General features: G+C 36.8%; 1 protein-coding gene across 5 annotated transcripts in view; it reads right to left on the bottom strand.

The window, feature by feature from the left end:
* Nucleotides 1-225: 225 nt before the first annotated feature.
* The window catches only part of LOC113039994 (receptor-type tyrosine-protein phosphatase C-like), a 121,016-nt gene continuing 93,467 nt past the window's right edge, over nt 226-27,774 (bottom strand). For all 5 annotated transcript variants that reach the window (XM_026198176.1, XM_026198177.1, XM_026198178.1 and 2 more), the window contains 31 exons: nt 22,604-22,660; nt 22,386-22,499; nt 15,746-15,802; nt 15,528-15,641; nt 15,407-15,424; nt 15,063-15,302; nt 14,529-14,723; nt 13,930-14,043; nt 13,664-13,795; nt 11,247-11,396; nt 10,944-11,093; nt 10,221-10,441; nt 10,036-10,096; nt 9,389-9,491; nt 9,258-9,289; nt 9,072-9,175; nt 8,895-8,985; nt 8,722-8,789; nt 8,495-8,531; nt 8,160-8,257; nt 7,918-8,043; nt 7,379-7,536; nt 7,144-7,279; nt 6,253-6,399; nt 6,041-6,131; nt 5,732-5,862; nt 5,453-5,587; nt 4,918-5,040; nt 4,667-4,833; nt 4,437-4,572; nt 226-1,457 (listed from right to left, as the gene is read on the bottom strand). In XM_026198176.1, the coding sequence (XP_026053961.1) occupies nt 873-1,457; nt 4,437-4,572; nt 4,667-4,833; nt 4,918-5,040; nt 5,453-5,587; nt 5,732-5,862; nt 6,041-6,131; nt 6,253-6,399; nt 7,144-7,279; nt 7,379-7,536; nt 7,918-8,043; nt 8,160-8,257; nt 8,495-8,531; nt 8,722-8,789; nt 8,895-8,985; nt 9,072-9,175; nt 9,258-9,289; nt 9,389-9,491; nt 10,036-10,096; nt 10,221-10,441; nt 10,944-11,093; nt 11,247-11,396; nt 13,664-13,795; nt 13,930-14,043; nt 14,529-14,723; nt 15,063-15,302; nt 15,407-15,424; nt 15,528-15,641; nt 15,746-15,802; nt 22,386-22,499; nt 22,604-22,660 (4,091 nt within the window). In that variant the 3' untranslated portion in view covers nt 226-872. The remainder of the gene's footprint in view (nt 1,458-4,436; nt 4,573-4,666; nt 4,834-4,917; nt 5,041-5,452; nt 5,588-5,731; nt 5,863-6,040; nt 6,132-6,252; nt 6,400-7,143; nt 7,280-7,378; nt 7,537-7,917; nt 8,044-8,159; nt 8,258-8,494; nt 8,532-8,721; nt 8,790-8,894; nt 8,986-9,071; nt 9,176-9,257; nt 9,290-9,388; nt 9,492-10,035; nt 10,097-10,220; nt 10,442-10,943; nt 11,094-11,246; nt 11,397-13,663; nt 13,796-13,929; nt 14,044-14,528; nt 14,724-15,062; nt 15,303-15,406; nt 15,425-15,527; nt 15,642-15,745; nt 15,803-22,385; nt 22,500-22,603; nt 22,661-27,774) is intronic.

Here is a 27,774-nt window from a genome sequence, read left to right as displayed (position 1 = left end):
CTTGTGGCTAATGCTTGCACTACAAATACTCATGAAGTTAAAAGCACATTCTTCTGGTTTTACAGTATTTACACTTTCTAGGCCAGGTTCATGCACCTGACGAGGACACAAACGGGTTAACAAAACCATAAAGAGGGTCTGACCTGGATCAGCACAAGTGGCACTCTTTTGCTCGTGTTTATTTCACCTGTTTGAGGCTTAGAGCGAGGTAAAACACAACAGCTGTGTTGTTCAAGCAATCCTTTATTCTTTTTTTTTTCTTTTTTTAAAAAGGTACATCTGCTTAAAATGAAATATGTATTAAGCGAATCAGGAAAACAACAGTGAAGTGAAAGATAGTTTGATGACAGCTCTGTAGTGCAAAGTCATCTTTGCTCTTATTTTGGTTTGTTCTCGAACATAAAAGCACTCCCTTCCATTTCAGACACTATAATTTAGATGCAATAAGGCTATGCTTTAATACAGTTTCCATAAAAACTACAGAAAATATCGTCTGTAAGGTCTTATTTTACAATACATTCAAAACTCAATTTGATAGCCTAAAAATCAAATCATGAAGCAAATCCTTTACAAATGTTAATAAACAATATATATATATATATATATATGCAAAGCTTTCACACAAACAGCATCATTAGCCTTTACAGAAAATCCAAACCGAAACCTGAGAAATGTACGTTTTATTGGATCAGTGAGATCCTAACCTGAATTCTCCACACATACACACACACACACACACACACACACAAACTCTAACCTAACATTTAATGTACAATGAAACCCAATGTAAAACAAGAACTCAAAATTATTTAAAAAATCACTCCTTGACACTTGGTGTCAAATTAGCAAAAATATTTTAGCTCCCAAAATGCTTAAAGCTCTACGGTGGTGGTGGGGCCATTGGTGGTGCCCTCGGTGCTGGGTTTCTCTCCCTCTGCTGGTGGAGCCTCAGCAGTGCTGCTCTCCTTGACTTCCTGCTCACTGCTCTCTTTGGGTTTCTGTTCACTGCTCTCTTCGGGTTTCTGCTCGCTGCTCTCTTTGGGTTTCTGCTCGCTGCTTTCTTCGGGTTTCTGCTCGCTGCTCTCTTTGGGTTTCTGCTCGCTGCTTTCTTTGGTTTTCTGCTCACTGCTCTCTTTGGGTTTCTGCTCGCTGCTTTCTTCGGCTTTCTGCTCGCTACTTTCTTTGGTTTTCTGCTCACTGCTCTCTTTGGGTTTCTGCTCGCTGCTTTCTTCTGCTTTCTGCTCGCCGCTCTCCTTGGCTTTCTGCTCGCTGCTCTCCTTGGCTTTGCTCTCTTCAGACTCCTTCTGGTCAGCACCAGAAGTGTCATTGGGCTCGCCGAGAAGCGCCGTGGTTTCGTTGATGACCTGCGCGGTGTCGTTTGCAGGTGGCGTCTTTACAGCACCGTTTTGCACCGGGAAAGCACCCTCTAGAGCCTCGTAGAGGAACTTGTACTGCTCCTGTGAGGAGTTTAGAAGTACTTTAGCATTTTAACGTGAAACAAAAGAGTAACAGATTTGATCATGGATTGTTTATTAACTTCTATGTGGTTTACATGTGCAAACTACACTTTATTTGGGTTGAAACATCTTTGAAGTCACCTTTAAGTGCAAGATTTCATATTTGTGACTGCATTTTGTGAAGTTGAACAAATAAGCTTTCCATTGATCTATGATTTGTCAGGATAAGCTGGGATACAACTATTTGAAAATCTGCAATTATGGGGTGCAAAAAAAAAATCTAATAATGAGAAAATAGCCTGTGAAGTTGTCCCAATTCAGTACTTAGCAATGCATATTACTAATCAGAAAGTATGTTTTGATATATTTACGATAGGATATTTACAAAATATCTTCATGGAACATGATCTTTTACTTAAGATCCCAATGATTTTTGGAATTAAGGAAACATCAATCGTTTTGACCCATACAATATATGGTTGCCTATTGCTACAAATACTGTATGTATACCTGTGCAACTTAAGACTGGTTTTGTGGTCCAGGGTCACATTTAGCAAACGTTAGCAAAGATATGCAGGGTTACACTTTAAAATAGGTAAAACTTGTTAACTATTAACTACAACTTTTGTCATAATAAATTCTTAAAGGGTAAGTTCACCCAATAATCAAAATTATGTCATTAATAACTCACCCTCATGTCGTTCCAAAACCTGTGAGACCTCCGTTTATCTTTGGAACACAGTTTAAGATATTTTAGATTTAGTCCGAGAGCTTTCTGCCCCTACATTGAATCTGTGTGTACGGTCTACTGTCCATGTCCAGAAAGGTAAGAAGAACATCATCAAAGTAGTCCATGTGACATCAGAGGGTCAGTTAGAATATTTTGAAGCATCAAAAATACATTTTGGTCCAGAAATAGCAAAAACTACGACTTTATTCAGCATTGTCTTCTCTTCAGTGTCTGTTGTGAGAGAGAGTTCAAAACAAAGCAGTTTGTTATATAGGGTTCACAAACAAATCGTTCGATGTAACCGGATCTTTTTGAACCAGTTCATCAAATCGAACTGAATCGTTTAAAACGGTTCTCGTATCCAATAAGCATTAATCCACAAATGACTTAAGCCGTAACATTTTTTAATGTGGCTGACACTCCACCAGAGTTCAAGCAAACCAATATCCCGGAGTAATTCATGTACTCAAACGGTACACTGACTGAACTACTGTGAAGAGAGAACTGAAGATGACTGCAGAGCCGAGCCAGATAACGAACAAAAGTATTGACTTGTTCTCGAGTCAAGAACCGTTTCGGTCAGACGCGTCCAATTGGAGAACCGAGGAGTTGATGAATACTGCGTATGATGTGTGATTCAGTGTGAAGCAGACTGACACACAGAGCATCTGAACCGAATGTATTTTTTTGGTGACTGATTCTGAACTGATTCTGTTCTAATTTTATGAGCTCGAGTAAACCAAAGGTTTGAACTTAAGGGCAATCATCACAAATGACACCATTACGTCAAGCGCAAAAGAACTGGTGAACCGTTTTCTTCAACCGGTTTATTTAATCGAACTGTCCAAAAGAACTACTGGTAATCTGAAAACCGATGCAAACGTTTTTTTTTTTGACTCGAGAACGAGTCAATCTTTTGTTCATTATCTGGCTCAGCTCGGTGTTCATCTTCAGTTCCCTTTCGAAAGCTTCAGTCGATGCTGCACTGCTCAAGACATTGGGAAACGTCTTATTCGTGACCAGCTGTGAATAATGTGTGTAACACGTAGATAGAATTGACCCAGGGTAATATAGCCTCAGTTGATGACGTCATTGGGGCACGAAAAAGACGTTTCTCAATGCGCTGAGCAGTGCAGCATCTCGTTCCGCTTTCTCAGGGAACAAGGTAACAATTAAGAAACCGGGAACATTCTCTCTTCACACCAGTTCAGTCACTGTAAATTAAGTTTGAGTAAATTAATTACTCCGGGATATTGGTTTGTTTGAACTCAGAGGGAGTGTCAGCCACGTTAAAAAAGTTAACAGCTTAAGTCATTTGCGGATTAATGCTTATTGGAGATGTGAACCGTTTTAAATGCTTTTTTTTGAACTCTCTCTCACAACAGACACGGAAGAGAAGACAATGATGAATAAAGTCAAAGTTTTTTGTTATTTTTGGACCAAAATGTATTTTTGATGCTTCAGAATATTCTAACTGACCCTCTGATGTCACATGGACTACTTTGATTATGTTTTTCTTACCTTTCTGGACATGGACAGTATACCGTACACACAGTTTCAATGGAGGGACTGAGAGCTCTCGACTAAATCTAAAATATCTTAAACTGTGTTCTGAAGATAAAAGGAGGTCTTACTGGTTTGGAACTACATGAGGGTGAGTTATTAATGTCATAATTTTGATTATTGGGTAAACAAACCCTGTAATTTGCTGCTTATTAATAGTTAGTAAAATAGTTATTAAGTTTATGTACTGGGTAGGATTAGGGATGTAGAATAAGGTCATGTAGAATAAGGCACTAATTTGTACTTAATTAGTAGTAATACATGGCTAATATCCTAGTAATATGCATGCTAATAAGCAACTAATAGGTGAAACTGTAAAATAAAGTGTTACCGATCCGACAATAACAATGGAAATCCCAAACTATCTTTTTCTTCCAAAATGGTACATATCAGTATTTTAAGGAAAGTAGAAGATAGATAAGTTTTTCTAATTTTCTATAAACCTTAGTAAGGGTAGCGGCAAATGTCATTTTTGACAGGAATGCAGATGTGAGGGATAATTCAGTCGTTTAATGGATTGTACTATTAAAACGTACCGATTTGACAGCTGACAAATTTTTTATTTCATGAAAATGTCATTGTGGCTTGAGAAAAATATATTTAACCCCCACAGCCTTGTTTTTTTTGAGTATAGCATCTAACCTGAGTAAGGTATATAGTTTTTTTTAAACAAAGCAAGAACGTACGATTGTTTCTATAATCCCCTGTCTCTCCTTGCGCAAGTTTTTGACTACATGGAAGACGTCCACCAGCTTCTCAGTGTATGCGCTGTCCAAGAGGTTCCATAGGGCACAAAAGACACCGGTACGTGATGATCCATTGCTGAAATGAAAGTTTGTGGAAGTTTAAAATCCAACAATCCATCCACCCATGTTCATCAGGAAAAAAACAAACAAACTGGTGTTGATGGACTTACTTGCAGTGCACCACCATGGGGATGTTACGGTTCATTTTGCTGTTATCATAATTGCTGTTCTCTCTGATGACCCTTATCATCTCTATCAACTCCTGAGGGTTCTCCGGAAGCTCACGGCCTTTCCATTTCAGGAACTGGTACTGATCCACCTCCAAGACGTCTGTCTTCTGTTACAGGATTCAAAACGGATTCATTTGTCTGCAGATGATGTCGTCACATATATTCATGCTGAGGAGAAGGAATATGCTTACCTTTGTGGACTTTATTTCCAGTCGCCGCCTCACATACGTTGGGAAGCTTTCTGTCTTTTTTACCTCAATTTCCATCTCCCCGAATGTTTTCTTTTCATCTCCCCAGTACTGAGAGCAATATTCCTGAAACAACCCAAAATAGATATGGGGTGAAAAATTGGGCAGAGATCAGTTAATTCTATCTATCTATCTATCTATCTATCTATCTATCTATCTATCTATCTATCTATCTATCTATCTATCTATCTATCTATCTATCTATCTATCTATCTATCTATCTATCTATGTGTCTGTCTGTCTGTCTGTCAGTCAATGCCTGTCTGTCTGTCTGTCTGTCTATACATGCCTGTCTGTCAATCCTTCCATCTGTCAGTCTTTACCACTGTCACTCTTGTTATCTGTCTTTCTTTTGTTCAATCTATCCGTCTGTGTATATACTTTAACTGCTTGTCTGTTTGCATATCTATCTCTCATTCTTTCTCTCTGTCTGTTTATCCATCGCTCTCTCTCTCTCTGTTACTGTGGGTGGTCTTACATTGCTGTCTTCTTGGCAGTCAGTGAGCATGACCAGTGTTTTAGTTTGTTGCTGGTACAGCATGAGCAGGAACTCTCCCGTCGTGTTTGGTAAAGGTCCCTGTGTTGCGATCAAACTCTTCTGACACCAGTAGCCCTGTTGGAAAGCAATAACAAGCATATTTGATTCATATTTAGACATTCTAATCTATTAAACAATTTCTCATTCACTCTAATAACTGTGTTTTAAAAAATAAAAATATATTAGATAATATAAATTCAAGAGAATCAAGTTTTGTACAGAAATGAACGAGGCGTTGATGTATTCATTAGATTCTTCTTCCTCATCTGATGAATAATCCTCCTCATCTTCTGGGTCACTCGTCTGGTTGCCCTCAATGTCCAGTCTAAACAGGACTCTGTTAAAGTCATCTGGAACAGAAATGCTCACTGGTAACTCATCTAATGCTAATTTGTAATGAAGAAGTAAATTTATGTCTGTATATTATATATTATATATTTATATTATAATTATATATTATATATAGTTTTGTAACATGCATTTGAGACCAAGATCTGCAGATTAATAAAGTTGGTGTTGGTAACTGACATGGGATAACATCGGAGTTGCGGTTTTTCTTCTTGTTCTCCTCGCTGCTTGCCGTGTTACATGTTCTCCATTTTTTAAATTTGGGCAGTTTCTTTATAAAGGAAAGCAATGGGAAATTATGATTATTAGTGTGCGTTAGTGATTATTATTAAATGATTGATTATTAGTGCCCTAATAATCAATCAGCTGAAAATCAAAGAGGGAGGACAAACCTGGAACTCCATTTCAAGCAAACTGGGGTCATTGCCATCTTTCTGCCTGAGGGTGTTGAGCGCTGAGTGGAATTCAGACAGTGAGACCTCTGTCTCTCCGAACATGTGGTGCTCAATCAGAGCAGTGTGGATCAGTACGTACTGGGCCTATCACAATAAGCAAAGCACACAGTTAAATATGCATAAACACATCCAAAAAAAAAAAAAAAGAAAAAAAAAGAAAGAAAGTAAAATAAAGGCTGTTACAACAGATCTTAAAACTGTCCAAAGTTAAGCGTAAAATAAAAGATGTTTTAAAAAAATAAAATAATGGGTGCTATAGCTTGGCCATATTTGGTCACACTAAGGATATATTAAGTAAATTTTAAGGATAAATGAAAATATGATTTTTGCATGTTTAGTTCACGATTAGATTTAACACTTATATTTAAGATTTCAGAAAGAATAATTCAGATTTAAAGAAAAAACTTTTTAGCATACATAGGTTTAATTTACATTTATATACACAAATGCAAAAGTAATTGTAAAATCGTACATTCTAAGCACTACTAAATGTTTGACGGAAGTTTCACATAGGTATTTTTCTTTTAAAGTTTATTCATGTTAAATGACTAAAAATCAATGAGCAATAATTGGTCATTTTATTGAAATAAATTTATTGAAATAAAAGGAACTGATTGAATAAATATTCAAATATTTAAATAAACTGCTAAACACATATATTATTATGGTTAACAAAATAAGTATAATCATTAATTATATATAAAATAATTAGAAACTGATTAGAGTGTAACATTTAGACCAGTTTGAGCTTTTTAATGATACCTACTTCAAATTTGGTGCGACACATCAAATGCATTACCAATAAATCAGTGAATAAAATTAAATCACCTCCACTTGAACCATGAGGCATCGCTGGCGACGTAGTTTTGCTACATATCCATAGATATCCACTCTGCCCTCTGCCTCGAGAGATTCAATCATTGCATCAATGCCAATATATGTTCCTGTGCGGCCGACCCCTGCACTATAGAGGATACAACAACATTCACATTAAGCTTTATTCACTCTAAATTACCCTTTTTGTTACTAAATGCATATAATAATCTCTACAGCCTTGTCTTACCTGCAGTGGATCACAATCGGGCCACTGAAGAAGTTCTTGAAGGAGTTGACTCTTCTCCTGAGCTTCAGAAGCAGGCAGGGGTCTCCGGGCACACCATGGTCAGGCCAGCTGATGAACTGGATATGTGTGACTTCTCTTTCTGAGGCCTTCTCTCGCTTCTGTACACACACAAACACACACACACACACACACATGTTGGTATATGTGGTTTATGGGGACTCTCCATAGGCGTAATGGGTTTTATTCTGTACAAACTGTATTTTCTATTGCCCTACCCAAACCCTACACCTAAACCTAACCCTCAGAGGAAACTTTGTGCATTTTTGGATTTTCAAAATAACTAATTATGTATGATTTATAAGCATTTTGAATTACGGGGACACTAAAAATGTCCTCATAAACCACCTCCTCATTGTACTACCTGTGTCATACCTATGTCATTATACAAATTTGTGTCTTCATTAACCACATAAAGTAGCTCACTAAGGTAAAAGCATCTGAATGAAGCATATATGAATAAGTGAACCACACACACTTACATTGGCCAGGATCAGATGGCGTACGATATAATCAGGACAATGTTGCTCAGATCGGATTTTCACCACAAAATCATCAAAAATCTCAGTCTCTCTGTCCAGAGATGGCCAGTACTGAGCGCATTTGACCTGAGAGGACAAACAGCAACAGAGAGAGGAAATAATTAACAAATAACTAATACAAATGACAAAAAAACATGAATAAACCCTTTTAAAAAAATCTACAACACTGGACCAAACACAACCTTATTTCCTTCCTCACAACGGGTGACCATGACAATAATGGATGACTTTTGCTCCCAAACCATTTGCCAAAAGTCACAAACAGTCTCATCCTTGGGTCCTGGAAAACATGCCAACAAAATAAAATCAAAATCAACCATTGGATAAAATTCAAAACTCACTAAATGTTCAGTTTTAATAACCTTAAATGTTAATGTAAACAATTCTGCCACATTTTAATGGTCATTTGGTGATATATAATGTTGGGTAAAAGTGTGCATTCTTTGGCTGCTTTAAAAGAGGCTTAGCCAATCACAATTAAGAATCATAACCATCTGTTTAATAAGAGGATTTTTACCTTGGGCTGCAATGTATTTCTTTGGCTCTTGATATCCCTGTAAGGGTTAATGCATTACAGTACAATTGTTAACAGTTTTATAAATAAATAAATATTTTTAGCTGGATTGTTAAGTATGATATTTAAATTGTATTTAAAAATGACCTCCATCAATTTCAATAAAGTTATATTAAAATTAGTTGAGGTAAACAAGCATGATATATAGCTAGAGGATAAATGAGCCATACCTCGATAAAGCTGGCATTGATGTAGTCATCTTCACCTCCAGCTGAGAGAGTAACCCGATTATAGTCATCTGCAAATTCATGCACAAAATGATCAATTCTCTGATTAAAAAAATGAAAACTACAAAGGGCACTGGGTAAACTGATTTCTTCATGAAAACTGGAGTGATATTTACAAGGCAGAATGTCAACGTAGCGGTTCTTGGACTGGTTTTCCTGTTTCTTCGCTTCTTTGACGGTGTAATTGGAGAAAATGCGGGGAATGCTCTGAGGAGATGCAAAATCTGAATGTATTTCTCATTATATTAAAACTGTAAATGTAGCTTCTGCAGATTTATGGTATAGAGAATCACCTGAAACTCATCCATAAACAGGCGGCTCTCATCAGCGATCTTGGTCTTGTAAGCCTCCACCAAACCGTCAGCATAGATGGGCTCAACTCTGCGCAGCGGTTCTGCTGGAGGACATGAAACATCAGATTCTGAAAGCCGTTTACTTCTGGAATGCACTGAATTGAGTGATAGAAGAGAATAGCATACGTGTGAGAGGAATCTCTTCATCCTCAGTAGCCCTGTGGTGAGAAAGCCCAACAGAAACATTGATGAACATTTAAAGAAAACATTGTGATAACAGAGTTCAAAGGACAGCTGGGATTTACTGTGACACTGACCGCTTTCTTTTGAGAAGGTAAATTTTGAAGAGCACGAAGAGGAGCGCCACTGACGTCACAATGATCAGAAACACCAAGAATCCAACAACAGCCTTGTCATTGTCTGAGGGAGGAACATATTTGCAGCTTAAATTCGCCTAAATAAACTGCTGGAGAGTATTTTTGTACAATTAAAGGTGCAATAAGCAATTATTTTCCTCAGTAACACGATTTTTGCACAAAAAAGTAATGAGATCTAGGCATTTCAGTAGCCTAACAATTCCATTTTTACAATCACCATGTTTCTAAACACTTTCCCATGCAGAATACAAACAAAGTTCTGTCATGAAATTCTAGATGTCACTGGATGATAAGTCCTTAACTTAACCTGCTAGTAATCATACAGTACACAGCGCAGGTGAGTGGTTTCTGTTGGATCAGCAGCAAATGAGCGTACTGTTCAACATTCAAATACTGGCCTGTGTTTTCTTTTTAATGTATATATTGACCATTGTAAAACAAAGAAATACAAATAAATAATTAAATAAATTACTGAGTGCACCTTTAAAGCACTTTGAAAAAGATGATACATGAACAGATAATAATAGAGCTGAACTGAAATGGCAAACATCTCTAGTTGTGCTGGAATGAGAAAAGGTTGTTCTTACACTGAGTAGTGGCTTCAGAAGTAACGAAAGCTGAATGTCCTTCTTTATTCTTGGCTGTTATCTGAAAATAATAAATATTAACTGTGAAACAAACATGAAAACATTGCATAAACAGCAATTCCAACACTAATTCTTTGGCATGCTGAATGACAGATGGTGACAGAAACTAAGTGAGATTTAGGTACCTGAATTTTATATGTTGTAAGGTAGTAAAGATCTTGAAAATGAAATGAACATTTAGTTTTGGGTTTTTTGGTGATTGGAGGTTCTCCATTGTATGTGATTTCAGCTTGAAATGTTCCCTCTCCTCCGTTCCAGTTTATTTTTGGTCTCTTGTTTTCACATTTTATTTCAAGAGAATTGTGAGAAGGGTGAATTACTTCAATTTCTGACTGGAAAATGGGCTCTATCAAACAGAATGAAACAAAACAGATTTTAGACACACAATGACCTATCATTTACATACAAATAGACAACCAGATATGACTAACTGCTTTGTTTTGAACTCTCTCTCACAACAGACACTGAAGAGAAGACAATGCTGAATAAAGTCATCGTTTTTGCTATTTTTGGACCAAAATGTATTTTTGATGCTTCAAAATATTCTAACTGACCCTCTGATGTCACATGGACTACTTTGATGATGTTTTCCTTAACTTTCTGGACATGGACAGTAGACCGTACAGACAGCTTCAATGGAGGGACTGAGAGCTCTCGACTAAATCTAAAATATCTTAAACTGTGTTCTGAAGATAAACAAGAGGTCTTACTGGTTTGGAACGACGTGAGTTATTAATGACATAATTTAGATTTTTGGGTGAACTAACCCTTTAATATCCACAAAATAACTGCAAAATGAAGAATGACAGAAGGAAGAGATCTGAAGGAAAAGAAAAAAAAAAACTTACTGTCAGAAAGCGTTGTACTGTTACCAGTGTAAATGACATAAGGTTTTTGGTTGACTGTTCCAGTAATACTGCATTCATAGTCTGTATATGGCAATAATCCAGTAATTCTACAGACTGTACTAGTGACACTGTCTTGTGTACAGCTCCCAGCTGAAAAGACAAAATATACCTGAATTAGACACTGAACATCTATTACCTCTACTAATATCATAAAAGACTCTGGAGTATTATTACAGATACTGTGCAGATGATAATTTCAGTGATGGTGTATTGGTAAAACAACAGGAAAGTTGGAGCTCTTACGATGATTGTTTCCATGTCTGTCAGGTGTTTTGCAGCTGACTGAATAACTGTCCCATTCAATCCCTGAGCATCGATCTCCCTCGAGTGAAGTCCAGGAGATTTCCAATGAGCTGCTGGATAGGGGCTGAAATTGCCCTTTCTTTTGCCAATCTGTAAGAAAGAAAAATAGAAATCACCAACAATTTAAAACAAATCTTATTTTGATTCCTCAGTCACACTTGTCAGTGTATTGGATAACATTAAATATCAATATCAACAGTTTTAAAACAAAATAACATCTTTAAAATGTAACAAACAGATGAAAAAAAAAACAATAAAATAATAATCTTTAGTTTAATTTATGTCTTGCTTATGCCTTATGCCTTGCCATTTAAGCCAAGTCAAAGTGATACAGTAAGTTTCCTGATGAAAAGAATGGAGTTAAAATTCACTAATAAAACACAGTGGACAAATTAAAAGAACAAAGCCAAATATGTTGTTGTAATATAATGATAAAACCCTTTAATTGTTTAACATTATATATTGTTCATATTTATATATTTAATATTATGCCATTTAGGTGCTGTTTGAAATTTTCTTATTTCCTATGTTTATGTTCAGTTCCTTCACTTTAATGAAAATGAAAATAACTTATTAATTAACTTAAATTACTGAAGACAATTTGAAGTGGCATTAAACTCTTATCTAAATATATAAATATCTGATGTTCAATAAATTATGATGTTAAACATCACTTGGGAAATATCTGAAAAAGGACTGAAATTATATATATTAATATTAGGGGTTGCACAGTCTAATCAACTAGTCAACTTCAATGCTCTGTAATGACACTTTAAGCTTATAGAGGGCGCAACAGAATATCTCATAAGGACTTCCACATTTACGTTAGAGGAAATGATGAATAAATGAAGACTCTGAAAGCGCTCCAAAAGAAGTGTGATTATATTATTGAATGCTCAAAACTAAACGGTAGAATACACGTTTAAAACATTTATAAGTACAGGTTAACTGCTGTTCTAATCTAATGCGCTGCTGCTCTGTAACGCACTCACAGCTTCAGACAGAAGCTTGTACGTCACACGCAGTTCGCGAGCACAGAATCATTCAGCGCAGAAAATGTATTGTCAACATTGTTCTGTGATTTCTCAATAAAATAGTTTAGAAACTGAAAAGTTCAAGCATATATTTCTTTAACTAAACCACACAGCCTCCCTACTACTAGAGAGATGCTGCCAGGTAGAATTAATTCACACACACATTCAAATGAATCCTTACTGTGCTACTTTATCTGTATATGAATTAGAACGAGCAGAAATCTGTGAGAAATGTAACGACCCAAAGATGAGCTTTTATAGGAGCAATAGCCATGTGGGCAGCACCGGCATATACCATAGCTGTGCACTCAGTGTTTGAGTCTCTGCTCCAGATGTATTCGTTCATTAATAATGTCATCAGTGACCAGTCGACTTTGACTCGACTTTCATCACATAAACGTTGACTTAAAAAAAACAGAAGTAATTCAACCCCTAATACATACACACATACACACACACAGTTGAAGACAAAATTATTAGCCCCCTATAAAATTTCTGTCCTTTTTCAAATATTTCAGAAGTGATGTTTAACAGAACAAGGGTATTTTAACAGTATTTCTTATTATATTTTTAATCTGGAGAAAGCTTATTTCAATTTGACTGGAATAAAAGAATGATGTAAAATAATTGATATGGAACAAACCACTGTTGTTCAATAACTGTCGTTAACTAATTTAACTTGCCTAATTAACATAATCCTCTAAACCTTTAAATTACACTGTAAACTAATGATGAAGTATGTGTTGTCATCATGGCAAAGACAAAAAAAAAAAAAAAAAAAGATTGTAAATGCAATTTATGCATAAAGGAGGATTAGCATTTAAACATTTATCAAAGCATTTTCCAATGTCAAGAACATCCTTGAGAAGTATTAACTATTACTATTAGAAGTACAAGAAGTTTGAAGAGACCCACACAGTGGAGAACAGCGGCAGGAAGGGAAAGAAAATTAAAAAAAATTATTTTTAGAAAACTTTTGAGAGAGGTTTCTAAAGACCCAAGAACAACTGCGGAGATTCTAGTGAATGATTCAGTCAAGTCTGGGTCTGGGATTGATATCTCAATGAAGACGGACACTAGAGGCTCGGACAGGAATAGACTGTGCGGCTGCAGACCAAGAAAACATCTCTTCTGAAGAAGAGACACCTCCAAGCTAGACTGAAGTTTGAAGGACATCCTGGAGAAAAACTATACGTTCTGAAAAAATATCATTCAATTTTTTGATAGTTATCATGACATTACTGGTAAATATTCTCAGGTGTGCAGGAGAAAAAAAAAGGAATAACTCTGAACCAGCGCCATCTGTGTTTGAAATGAACTCACCACATTTGATCTGAATGTCGAGCTCATTACTCTTGATGGGTTGTTTCTCACGAGGATATTCTCCAGTGCAGCTGTAGTGTGTGTTTAGTAATAATAACACTGAGGTATTTAACCCATAAACTGTGCCCTTTTCTGATAAATAAAGAGGAGAAAACTCATTCTTCATCTGCTTGTCTTTTTAATCATCATCAGTGAAAATATAGTATGAATAAAATAAAATAAAGATGATGAATTCACAGTGCCATCAAAACATGTCCAGTACTTACTGTTCTCATCATTGATGCAACTGATGTTAAGCAGTGCAGCATTACATCGTTCTGGTTTATTCATCCATTCAAACTGAGAGGGAATAGTTTCCTTGAAGTTTATTTTAGGCTTTACTGAAAAAAATAAACATTCAGTTCATTAAAAAAAATAAAGTACTGGGAAAAATGACAATGAATTTGAATTAAGGAAACAAACAAAATGTAGAATTAAAATTCAAGTAAAATCAACAATATTACATTTGTGTTAAACTGCTTTAAGTTTGTTGTAATTTTACAAAATGTTTGGTACTTTTACTTAAAGAAACAGATATTAAACAGATATTAATAATTAGTGCTTGAAATGTATAATGTAAATTATTATATTTAATTCAGTCATTTTATAATTAATGCCAATAAAATTAAAATTGAGGACACTTCTGTGTGTTGTGACCAATTCAGATTCACACTCATGAACTGAAAAACAGTCAATTCTACATCATGAGAGAGAGTGAGAATGATTTAACATTCATCATTATTCTACACACATTTCATTTGTGTTTAAACAGCAGTAAAAATTGAACTGAATAATGATCCATCTGTTGAGTTTATTAAATACCAACCTGGGGGCAGAGTAACATTCATTGTGTAGTTACATGTGTCCAGTACAACGGTGTGTGTGTGTGCACAAGAGTTTTGCTCCGTTATTTTAACACATTCAGTCAGATTCCATTGAATACCAGTCAATTCTCCTTTCAAACACACTTCATTATCTGTCACGCTTGTTACAACAGTTTTTTTAAGAGCTTCTACTTTTTCTGTACAAGAAATGAGACAAATATGAATACATATCACTTCACAATATCTATTTAGCAACAAAATACAAACACAGTTCAAAAACCTAATAAAAAATATAAAAATTGTTATTGCTCTCTATGCTGTGAAATAAAATTATACAAAGTCCCCAAAGAGAATTTGGAGATTTAAAAATTATATTTAAAAATGACTCATTGCATTATGTAACAAAATATGAATCTGTTGAATGAATTGTAAATAAACTGGATATTTTTAAGTGTGAGGTCACTGTAAATAATGTCCCATCTGAGTCTATTTCATTATATTTTAATTCATGCAGAAATCTTCTTTTTCACACTTACTACTGGAAGTAAAGATGTTGTTTCCACTGAGTTCACAGTCATCCACACTGACGGTGTACACAGTGCATGGTTTTAACCATTCAAAAGGAATTTTAAAGACAGTTTGGTTAGATATTTCCGCAGCACGGGTCTCATTGTGCTTATCCTTTATCCTGATTGTGTAATTTTGGTCCTTAGAGCCGGTGATATTCACGACATGAGCTTCGGTTTTGTTCACACTCTTCAAAACGCTGTACTGACCTGTGTGTAAGTGTGTATGAACAGTCACAAATTCACAAGAAGAAACTGTGTCTCGAACAACACAATTAAAGTTGACTTCACACAACAGACAAACAAATACTCACATGGTCCTTCTGTTGTATCTGAGAAAAACACATATTTAAATGTTAATCATCATAAATCAAGCAATGTTGTCTCAATAATCATCAATCATTTGTTCAGAGAGCTCAAACTGTGTGGAGTTACCCGTGATGCTGGTGGATGTGTGTAAGGTTGAGGTGGTTTGTGTGGATGTGAGAGATGTGGTGGTCGTGTTTGGAGGTGAGGTGATGGAGCCATTACTTGAGCTTGGTTGGGTGTCTAGTTGATAAAAGTTAATAGTTAAAACTGTCTGACCAGACTACAGACATACTGCAAAGCTCAATTAATGTAGAGCTAACGCATTTCAAGAGGAAAATCATTACCTTCATCTGTTGATTGTGAGGTTTGTGTAGGAGTGTGTGAGGGTGAGGGGCCTGATTCTAAAGGAAATGCAAGTTCATGATATTGAGTATCACTTTATGTAATTCACAAACATATTAATTATTGTACTAGTATTAGCTTTAGCCATGGTGAATTGCACAATTACACATTTGCACTAAATTGAAGCGGCACAATCTTTGACATCAACATTAACATTTACGGGAGGTATAACTTGATAAACTGTGTGATACTAGTGAATAACTTTAAATTTTTTAATACACACACACACACACACACACACACACACACACACACACACACACACACAAACATATATATATATATACGTTACAAATTAATTAAAATGTACAATATAATTATCAACTTAATAATGACCATACTTCATGTAACTCTTTAAATTATTTTTTAAATGTGAAAACTAACTATAAAAACAATTTCTACAAACTTGCCATGGGTTTTTAAATGAGACTGTAAAAAGATTGAGTTCAGGACAGAATAAATGATTGCTGAAAGACTATATATTCACCTATAAGCTTCATCACTTGACTGTGTGGTGGAAATGGTGTAATAAAATATCACCAAGAATGTCTATTAATGTTTACAAAGGGTCCAGTTTGATTTCATGTTCATGTCTTTAAATGTAGCAATGGAAGAAAAAAAATATTGTAAAAATGTAAAGTCTGCAACAGATATTAACATTACTATTATTACAGGTTATGACACGTGTCCCGAGCACTCATCAGCATTGCCCTGTAAACCAAGGAGAAACACCTGCGTGCACTCAGCACAGGGTGGCCAGCCAGAGCTGAAGATTATCAGAGGACGACTACAAAAGCCACTGCGTTACACAATGTCCAGACTCCTCTCCAGACTCCTGGACAACTGCACCTCTACCTCTTTTCCGGAAAGCAGTGTGTGACTGGCCAGCCCCAGCACAGACACCCAGCACTTGGAAGCACAGAGTACTGATGGAGGCAGAGCACAGAGCACCGAGCACCAGTTCACTTCACCCAGACACGTTGGCACTTATCTTTTCAATAAATTCACCCTCCGGGCCCTTTATTGAATTCCCCTTGTCGTGTGATTCTTCACCCCATTACACTGGTGGTGAATGCGGGCATACTTTGGGAAGAATCACAGACAAGCCAACTGTCCAGCATTGTGTTTGCCCAAGTCTGTGACCGTCCCCCACTTTTTGTTGAGTTATCCCTTTTTCTTCTGTGTTCCCCGCAGGCGGCTGCTCCTCCCTAGCCATGGAGGAATTACTGAAACATCTCACCAAGGTGAGCATCTGTCAACGGCAGATTATGGAGCATATGGCAGCTTGCCAGGGAGAATCGGACAAGAGATCGCCACGCTTCACACTGCCACTGCCCAACAGTTCAGGCCATGCAGCTCCTGCCAAAGAAGACCACACACGACGACGCAGAGAACTATGCAGAGATGTTCGAGGCCATCGGGACTCAATATCCTGAGTAGGTTTCCTGTTAGCCGTGCTGCTATCTCCTAAAAAGGAGCTGATTTAAATAACTCTTTTCACAAGAAATAAGGACCCTGTATATCGTGTACCATCTCATGATCACAATGTATGTTAACGTCACAGGAATCATTAATAATTAATGGACCTCAACACAAAGGACCCATACAGGATCAATCCCCTGACTCTGCTTCCTGCTTTCTTGTGACTCTTTCTACGAACTGATCTTTTCAATAAACAATCTCAAAAGTACAACCACTGAGAAATCAGAAGGTTTTACGATATTTACAAATAATATATTTTATGTCTTATGTTTGATGTGCTCAAGGTAAAGGCTTTTATAACTTTAGCAGGTAGTGCTATTAAATTTGTGTAAGATATGGAAAGTTTTTAATATTGAATGAAATCCCTAACTCCGCTTTTCAGCGCAAATGCAAGTAGAACAAACTAACTTGCTGAAATAAGTGCAAATTGATCTTAAGCAGTAAAGATAAGACACATCTCTGTTTTTGTGGTTTTCTTGGTGCAATCTAATGAATAACTTACTCCTGGGACTTCATTCAAATCCATTATCATTCTCTTCAGTAACTGTGTGTATGGATGTATGTGTGTGTGGATGTATGTGTGTGTGTTCATTAGGTTTTAGATCCATGTAATAGAGTAGCTCAATAAAATCTTGTTTCATTTATAAAGAAGTATTGTCTTGTGTGGTGTATTTTAAGATTATACTTTGCCCGGATCTGAGCTACCTAGCTCGTAATTTATAAATTATCTTTCTGTTTGTATTCTAATTATGAAGTAATATAAACAGAATTGTAAAGACATACTGATGTCAACGTTTGCTGGACGAACCATTGATGAAGTATAAACTAATTAAATTTGGAATCAGTTCATTTAAAGCGAGTCGAATCTTTAGATTTGATTCCTCTCAAAATAAATGAGCTACTGTAATATTTCCTTACTGTGCGGCACAGTTGTTCTATGACTGGGAATATAAGACCCGGTTGCCAGCCCATGCCCAAGCAGCCGAACTCACCTGTCTAGCACATCATTGGCTGATCGCTGGGGGTCCCACCACTGCCCAGGTAGTGAAGTGAGTGTTGATAGATCACCTGCTTCAGGCCCTTCCCCATCTACTTTGACTGGCAGCAGGCATGCGAAATGTCATCTGGCCCTCTTTGAAACGAAGCACTTAGGGTTCCAGGTGGGTCGTGGCCTTATTAAGCCTCAGGAGAAGAAAGTGGCAGCGATCCTCTCTGCGTTACAGGCCACCTCCAAAACCCAGGTAAGAGCCTTTTTGGGGTTGGTGGCTACTATCGCTGCTTCATCCCTAACTTCTCCTCCTTAACAGCTCCCCTGATAGACATGACCAGAAAGGGGCAGCCAGAGAAGACTCACTGGGGACCTGCTGAAGATGAATCGTTCCAGCAAGTGAAAGCGGCACTCACCTCTGAGCTGGTCCTCCAAGCCCAGACTTTAATGTCCCCTTCCTGTTGCAGACAGACACCTCAAACATTGGTTTTAGAGGCGGTCTGTCAAGGTTCATTCCCCACACAGCCCCAGTCTCCCTGTTGTCCTACAGGGCCAGGACAATGCTTAGGGATGGGGAGTGTGATGCTTGTTCTGAGCACTCATCAGTATTGCCCTGGAAACCGAGGAGAAACACCTGCGTTCACTCAGCACGGGCTGGGAAGCCATAGCTGAAGCTCATCAGAGGACGACTACAAAAACTGTCGCGTCACACACACACTGGTGAGACATATCTCCAGAAGACTCCTCGATTACTGCACCTTCCAGAAAGCAGTGTATGACCGGCCAGCACCAGCGCATGAGCACAGCACGGACACCCAGCATTTGGAAGCATAGACTACAGATGGAGGCAAAGCACAGAGCACCAGTTCACTCCACCTTAAAAATACTTAAAAATAATAATAAAATAAAATAAAATAAAATCTCAGAGATGGTGTACTCGTAGCAGGGCATGATGGGAAGATGGAGATGAGACTGTATGAGAGTAATAATGCAGGCGTGTGAGTTTGATGCCAGCTTTACCCAGGGGCGTAGATTATGCAGGGGACACGGGGGACGTGTCCCCCCCCCACACTTTTATCATCATGAAATTCCTCCCCCGTTCTTTTTAGGGCAAGGGTGTTCGAATAGAGGTTTTCAAGAACTGGTGTGAATAAATATAGATTTAAACTTAAAGAGACAGGATAGTCTGCGCATGACATGATGTTTTATTCGGACTCAGAAGGCGAAATGAACATCACAGAGCGCTAAACACTCCCGCAGAAAGTCATATCAGGAAGCTCTTAATATGGACAACAGCGTCCAGCTATCGCTGTATGAAAACAGTTTTTTTCGGGTTTGTTTTTTCCAAGTCCAAAAAATCTCCAGCAGGTGATAAATAAAGTATGTGAACAATGCAGTGCTAATTGCAGTGCAATAGAATGTATTACAGTATAAAAACTATTCTGCCTTATTATGTGATAAAAAAAATTTGTAGTAAGACATTAAAAAGCTAGACATTAAAAGCTAGAAATTAGAGAAAAATTTGCCTATTGCCTAATTTGCCTATAAAGTTGCCTGTTGTATCCAGTACCAGTCAAAGGTTTTTGAACAGTAAGCTTGTTAATGTTTTTTAAAGAAGTATCTTCTGTTCACCAAGCCTGCATTTATTTGATCCAAAGTACAGGAAACAATACAATTTAGAAATATTTTTACTAGCCTATTTAAAATAACTGATTTCTATTTGAATATATTTCAAAATGTAATTTATTGAGAATTCAAAGCTGCATTTTTTTGCATCATTACTCCAGTCACACGATCCTTCAGAAATAATTCTGATATACTGATTTGATGCTAAAAAAAGTATAATGTTGCAAAAGCTTTTTATTTCGCATAGATGCTGATCAGTGGATCCTTCTATTCATCAAAGAATGCTGAAAAAAATGTTCTCATCTATTTTAAATATTGATAATCAGCAAAGACTAGAGGAATGATGCTGAAAATTACATGGAATACATTACATTTAAAATATATTCAGACAGAAAACAGTTATTTTAAATAGTATAAATATTTACTTTGGATCAAATAAAGGCAGGCTTGGTGAGCAGAAGATACTTCTTTCAAAACATTAAAAATTTTACTGTTAAAAAAACCTGTTGACTAGTAGGCTTACAGAAATGTTGTATTGTGTAGTTATATATATATATATATATATATATATATATATATATATATATATATATATATATATATATATATATATACAGTGGGGCTCGAAAGTTTGGGCACCCCTTGCAGAATCTGTGAAAATGCAAGTAATTTTCAAAAAATAAGAGAGATCATACTAAATGAATGTTATATTTTATTTAGTACTGTCCTGAGTAAGATATTGTACATAAAAGATATTAACATTTAGTCCACAAGACAAAAAAATTGCTGAAATTATTAAAATATAATAACTTTTTGATATTTGAGAGATATTTTTTAAAATTTAAATATACTCTATAAAACTGTTTACCTTCAAAATATGTTTATTTTTATTATAGAAACTTGTCTAAACATTTTAAATATGAAAACACACACACACACACACACACATAAATCAATCATTGAATGTGCTCAGTAACATGTGCTCGCAGCAGGGCATTATGGGAAGCTGGAGGTCAGAGTGTGAGAGATTGTGTGTGAGAGTAATAATGCAGGAGTGTGAGTTTAAAGTCAAATTTAAATATTAATAGTTAAAGGGGGGGTGAAATGCTATTTCATGCATACTGAGTTTTTTACACTGTTAAAGAGTTGGATTCCCATGCTAAACATGGACAAAGTTTAAAAAATTAAGTTGTACGATTTTTGGAACAAAAATACTCCTTTGTCACAAGTTTCGGAATTTTTTTTCGAGTATGGCTCTGTGTGACGTTAGATGGAGCGGAATTTCCTTATATGGGTCCTACGGGCACTTCTGCCGGAAGAGCGCGCGCTCCCGTATAGCAGAGCCCTGAGAGCGCAACAGACATTCACTGATCAGAGCGAGAGACCGAAATGTCAGAAAAGAAGTGTGTTTTACAAACAAGGCCCAGTTTGACGGCGGATTTGCACATCTTTTATTTCTTAAGGATAATGAGGGTCACAATCGTGTGTTGGAACCACATGCGGTGAGTAAAACTGCTTCAAATATCTCTGCGTTGTTAACTTAGCTATCGGTGCGTAAGCATATCAAGTAAACAACATGCGATGTTGTCATCAAACTGCACTTTCCACATGTACACCTTAAAAAAAAAAAGACGACATAAAGTGGAAGACGTCCTGCTATAGTCTTTGCTGCTGCTGCTCTTGTTAAATTTCAGCCTCTGGATCTGATTCTGGATCATAAATATACGCTGAACCTGACTGTTAGCCATGGTTTGTTTTGGATGATGGTTTTTTCCTCACGGTAATGTCACAGCTTCCAAACGCTCTCAACGCAAAAGCTTACTGGCGCTCGTGATTCTTTAGCTCCGCCACAAGTCACGCCTCCAGCCGGTCGTGTTATTCCGGGAAAAATCAGTACAGACTATCTTTCTCTTATAAATATAATGAAACTAAAGACTTTTTGGAGTTATAAGGGATGAAGTACTACTTTGTAGGTACTCAAGATTAACAGGATATTGAGTGAAAACGAGCATTTCACCCCCCCTTTAATTAGTTAATTACTGTTGACCAATAGGTGGCGATGTTACTAAATTGATGTGGCAAGCTCTCTGTGAGGTGACAATGGCACATACAAAGTTTGGTGTAAATATATCAAAGCTTTGCTGAGATACAGCCTCAGATGTATTTTGGCATCTTTCCAGCAAATCCGGTAATGCGCTAAACAAAAACCGTTTTGTATATGGACACAAAATCCACAACTTTTTGCCAGTGGCTTCTGAAGATGATCTGAGTCAAATTTGATGAAAATCGGACTAACGGTCTAGGAGGAGTTCAAAGAAGTAAATAACACTTTTCAAGAGCCGAATCGTGACCTTGAGCTGGTAATAGTGAGGTTTGTGTAGGAGTGTGTGAGGGTGAGGGGGCTGCTTCTAAAGGAAATTAAAGTTCAATTTTGTCTCAATAAACATTAATAATTCTATCAGAGAGCTCAAACTGTGTGGAGTTACCCGTGATGCTGGTGGATGTGTGTAAGGTTGAGGAGGGTTGTGTGGAGGTGAGAGATGTGGTGGTCGTGTTTGGAGGTGAGGTGATGGAGTCTTTACTTGAACCTGGTTGAGTGTCTAGTTGATAAAAGTTAATAGTTAAAACTGTCTGACCAGACTACAGACATACTGCAAAGCTCAATTAATGTAGAAATGACACATTTCAAGAGGAAAATCATTACCGTTATCTGTTGATTGTGAGGTTTGTGTAGGAGTCCGTGAGGGTGAGGGGCCTGATTCTAAAGGAAATGCAAGTTCATGATATTGAGCATCACTTTATGTAATTCACAAATTTATTAAATATTGTTCTAGCATTAGCTTTAGCCATGGTGAATTGCACAATTACACATTTGCACTAAATTGAAGCTGCACAATCTTTGACATCAACATTAACATTTACGGGAGGTGTAACTTGATAAACTGTGTGATACAAGTGAATTACTTTTAGTTTTTTAATACACACACACACACACACACACACACACACACACACACACACACACACACACACACACACACACTACATTTCTACAAACTTGCCATGTATTTTTAAACGAGACTGTAAAAGATTTAGTTCAGGACAGAATAAATGATTGTTGGAAGACTATTAAATACTCTCCTACAAGCTTCATCACCTGACTGTGTGGTGGAAGTGTTTTGTGGTGCGTATAATAGTTACAAAAAAAAGTAATAATAATAATAATAATAATAATAATAATAATAATAATAATAATAATAATAATGAAAGGTTATAACATTTTGATGATAGACTTATTCTGACAAATGGTGTAATAAAATATCACCAGGAATGTCTATTTGTATTTGTATAAGTACAAAGGGTCCAGTTTGATTTCATTTTTGTGTCTTTAAATGTAGAAATTGAAGAAAAAAAATTCTAAAAATGTAAACAAGTCTGCAACAGGTATTAACATTATTATTATTACAGGTATTGACATATCATTTTAACACAGGATAAAGTTTCCTTTCATATTATTAATGCCACATCATGGCACATTCATGGATGGACGGACACCATGAAACAATATTTTAGCTGATCAAGTTACAAATAATTAGTAATTAATACTAAATATTTCAACATTTTATGAGTATTACCATTAGCAATGTATGATTACAGAAGAATTGGCACCAAAATATACAACTACGAATTAAAACTATTAGATATTTGAGAGATATTTCTTAATATTTAAATATACTCTATAAAACTGTTAACCTCCAAAATATGTTTATTTGTATTATTGAAACTTGTCTAAACATTTTTCATATGAAAACACACACACACACACACACATAAATCAATCATTGAATGTGCTCAGTAACATGTGCTCGTAGCAGGGCATTATGGGAAGCTGGAGGTCAGAGTGTGAGAGATTGTGTGTGAGAGTAATAATGCAGGAGTGTGAGTTTAAAGTCAAATTTAAATATTAATAGTTAATTAGTTAATTACTGTTGACCAATAGGTGGCGATGTTACTAAATTGATGTGGCAAGCTCTCTGTGAGGTGACAATGGCACATACAAAGTTTGGTGTAAATATATCAAAGCTTTGCTGAGATACAGCCTCAGATGTATTTTGGCATCTTTCCAGCAAATCCGGTAATGCGCTAAACAAAAACCGTTTTGTATATGGACACAAAATCCACAACTTTTTGCCAGTGGCTTCTGAAGATGATCTGAGTCAAATTTGATGAAAATCGGACTAACGGTCTAGGAGGAGTTCAAAGAAGTAAATAACACTTTTCAAGAGCCGAATCGTGACCTTGAGCTGGTAATAGTGAGGTTTGTGTAGGAGTGTGTGAGGGTGAGGGGGCTGCTTCTAAAGGAAATTAAAGTTCAATTTTGTCTCAATAAACATTAATAATTCTATCAGAGAGCTCAAACTGTGTGGAGTTACCCGTGATGCTGGTGGATGTGTGTAAGGTTGAGGAGGGTTGTGTGGAGGTGAGAGATGTGGTGGTCGTGTTTGGAGGTGAGGTGATGGAGTCTTTACTTGAACCTGGTTGAGTGTCTAGTTGATAAAAGTTAATAGTTAAAACTGTCTGACCAGACTACAGACATACTGCAAAGCTCAATTAATGTAGAAATGACACATTTCAAGAGGAAAATTATTACCGTTATCTGTTGATTGTGAGGTTTGTGTAGGAGTGTGTGAGGGTGAGGGGCCTGATTCTAAAGGAAATGCAAGTTCATGATATTGAGTATAACTTTATGTAATTCACAAATATATTAAATATTGTTCTAGTATTAGCTTTAGCCATGGTGAATTGCACAATTACACATTTGCACTAAATTGAAGCTGCACAATCTTTGACATCAACATTAACATTTACGGGAGGTGTAACTTGATAAACTGTGTGATACAAGTGAATTACTTTTAGTTTTTTAATACACACACACACACACACACACACACACACACACACACACACACACACACACACACTACATTTCTACAAACTTGCCATGTATTTTTAAACGAGACTGTAAAAGATTTAGTTCAGGACAGAATAAATGATTGTTGGAAGACTATTAAATACTCTCCTACAAGCTTCATCACCTGACTGTGTGGTGGAAGTGTTTTGTGGTGCGTATAATAGTTACAAAAAAAAGTAATAATAATAATAATAATAATAATAATAATAATAATAAAAGGTTATAACATTTTGATGATAGACTTATTCTGACAAATGGTGTAATAAAATATCACCAGGAATGTCTATTTGTATTTGTATAAGTACAAAGGGTCCAGTTTGATTTCATTTTCGTGTCTTTAAATGTAGAAATTGAAGAAAAAAAATTCTAAAAATGTAAACAAGTCTGCAACAGGTATTAACATTATTATTATTACAGGTATTGACATATTATTTTAACACAGGATAAAGTTTCCTTTCATATTATTAATGCCACATCATGGCACATTCATGGATGGACGGACACCATGAAACAATATTTTAGCTGATCAAGTTACAAATAATTAGTAATTAATTCTAAATATTTCAACATTTTATGAGTATTACCATTAGCAATGTATGATTACAGAAGAATTGGCACCAAAATATACAACTACGAATTAAAACTATTAGATATTTGAGAGATATTTCTTAATATTTAAATATACTCTATAAAACTGTTAACCTCCAAAATATGTTTATTTGTATTATTGAAACTTGTCTAAACATTTTTCATATGAAAACACACACACACACACACACATAAATCAATCATTGAATGTGCTCAGTAACATGTGCTCGTAGCAGGGCATTATGGGAAGCTGGAGGTCAGAGTGTGAGAGATTGTGTGTGAGAGTAATAATGCAGGAGTGTGAGTTTAAAGTCAAATTTAAATATTAATAGTTAATTAGTTAATTACTGTTGACCAATAGGTGGCGATGTTACTAAATTGATGTGGCAAGCTCTCTGTGAGGTGACAATGGCACATACAAAGTTTGGTGTAAATATATCAAAGCTTTGCTGAGATACAGCCTCAGATGTATTTTGGCATCTTTCCAGCAAATCCGGTAATGCGCTAAACAAAAACCGTTTTGTATATGGACACAAAATCCACAACTTTTTGCCAGTGGCTTCTGAAGATGATCTGAGTCAAATTTGATGAAAATCGGACTAACGGTCTAGGAGGAGTTCAAAGAAGTAAATAACACTTTTCAAGAGCCGAATCGTGACCTTGAGCTGGTAATAGTGAGGTTTGTGTAGGAGTGTGTGAGGGTGAGGGGGCTGCTTCTAAAGGAAATTAAAGTTCAATTTTGTCTCAATAAACATTAATAATTCTATCAGAGAGCTCAAACTGTGTGGAGTTACCCGTGATGCTGGTGGATGTGTGTAAGGTTGAGGAGGGTTGTGTGGAGGTGAGAGATGTGGTGGTCGTGTTTGGAGGTGAGGTGATGGAGTCTTTACTTGAACCTGGTTGAGTTGCTAGTTGATAAAAGTTAATAGTTAAAACTGTCTGACCAGACTACAGACATACTGCAAAGCTCAATTAATGTAGAAATGACACATTTCAAGAGGAAAATTATTACCGTTATCTGTTGATTGTGAGGTTTGTGTAGGAGTGTGTGAGGGTGAGGGGCCTGATTCTAAAGGAAATGCAAGTTCATGATATTGAGTATAACTTTATGTAATTCACAAATATATTAAATATTGTTCTAGTATTAGCTTTAGCCATGGTGAATTGCACAATTACACATTTGCACTAAATTGAAGCTGCACAATCTTTGACATCAACATTAACATTTACGGGAGGTGTAACTTGATAAACTGTGTGATACAAGTGAATTACTTTTAGTTTTTTAATACACACACACACACACACACACACACACACACACACACACACACACACACACACACACACACACACACACACACACACACACACACACACACTACATTTCTACAAACTTGCAATGTGTTTTTAAACGAGACTGTAAAAGATTTAGTTCAGGACAGAATAAATGATTGTTGGAAGACTATTAAATACTCTCCTACAAGCTTCATCACCTGACTGTGTGGTGGAAGTGTTTTGTGGTGCGTATAATAGTTACAAAAAAAAGTAATAATAATAATAATAATAATAATAATAACAATAATAATAATAACTAGAAGGTACATTTCCTGAAGAAAATGTGAGTGGTGCTTGCAGTGGCAAAACTCGCCCCTCTGTTGCTAGGGTGTGGTTGCTAGGGTACCCGGGGTGGTTGCTATGGCAGTTGCTAGGGTCCCCATGATGGTTGCTAGGGCCGTTGCTAGGGTACCCAGGGTGGTTGCTAGGGTAATCGGGGTGGTTGCTAGGGTGTTGCTATGTGGTTGCTAGGGTACCAGGGGTGGTTGCTAGGGCGGTTGCTAGGGTCCCCATGATGGTTGCTAGGGCCGTTGCTAGGGTACTCAGGGTGGTTGCTAGGGTAATCGGGGTGGTTGCTAGGGTGTTGCTATGTGGTTGCTAGGGTACCCGGGGTGGTTGCTAGGGCGGTTGCTAGGGTCCCCATGATGGTTGCTAGGGCCGTTGCTAGGGTACTCAGGGTGGTTGCTAGGGTAATCGGGGTGGTTGCTAGGGTAATCGGGGTGGTTGCTAGGGTGTTGCTATGTGGTTGCTAGGGTACCCGGGGTGGTTGCTAGGGTGGTTGCTATGGTAACCTGGGTGGTTGCTAGGCAGTTGCTACGGTACTTGGGGTGGTTGCTAAGGTGTTGCTAGGCGGTTGCTAGGGTGTTTTGGCTGGTTGCTAGGCAGTTGCTATGGTCTCCTGGGTGGTTGCTATGATGTTACTAGGTGGTTGGTAGTTGTCACAGATGGTCACTATGTAGTTATTATAGAGTTCTTAGCTC

Source organism: Carassius auratus, chromosome 22 (assembly GCF_003368295.1).
Source record: "Carassius auratus strain Wakin chromosome 22, ASM336829v1, whole genome shotgun sequence".
Classification (NCBI taxonomy): Eukaryota; Metazoa; Chordata; class Actinopteri; order Cypriniformes; family Cyprinidae; genus Carassius; species Carassius auratus.
The sequence above is the reverse complement of the archived record's forward strand: the minus strand, read 5'-3'. Positions and strand labels throughout refer to the sequence as shown.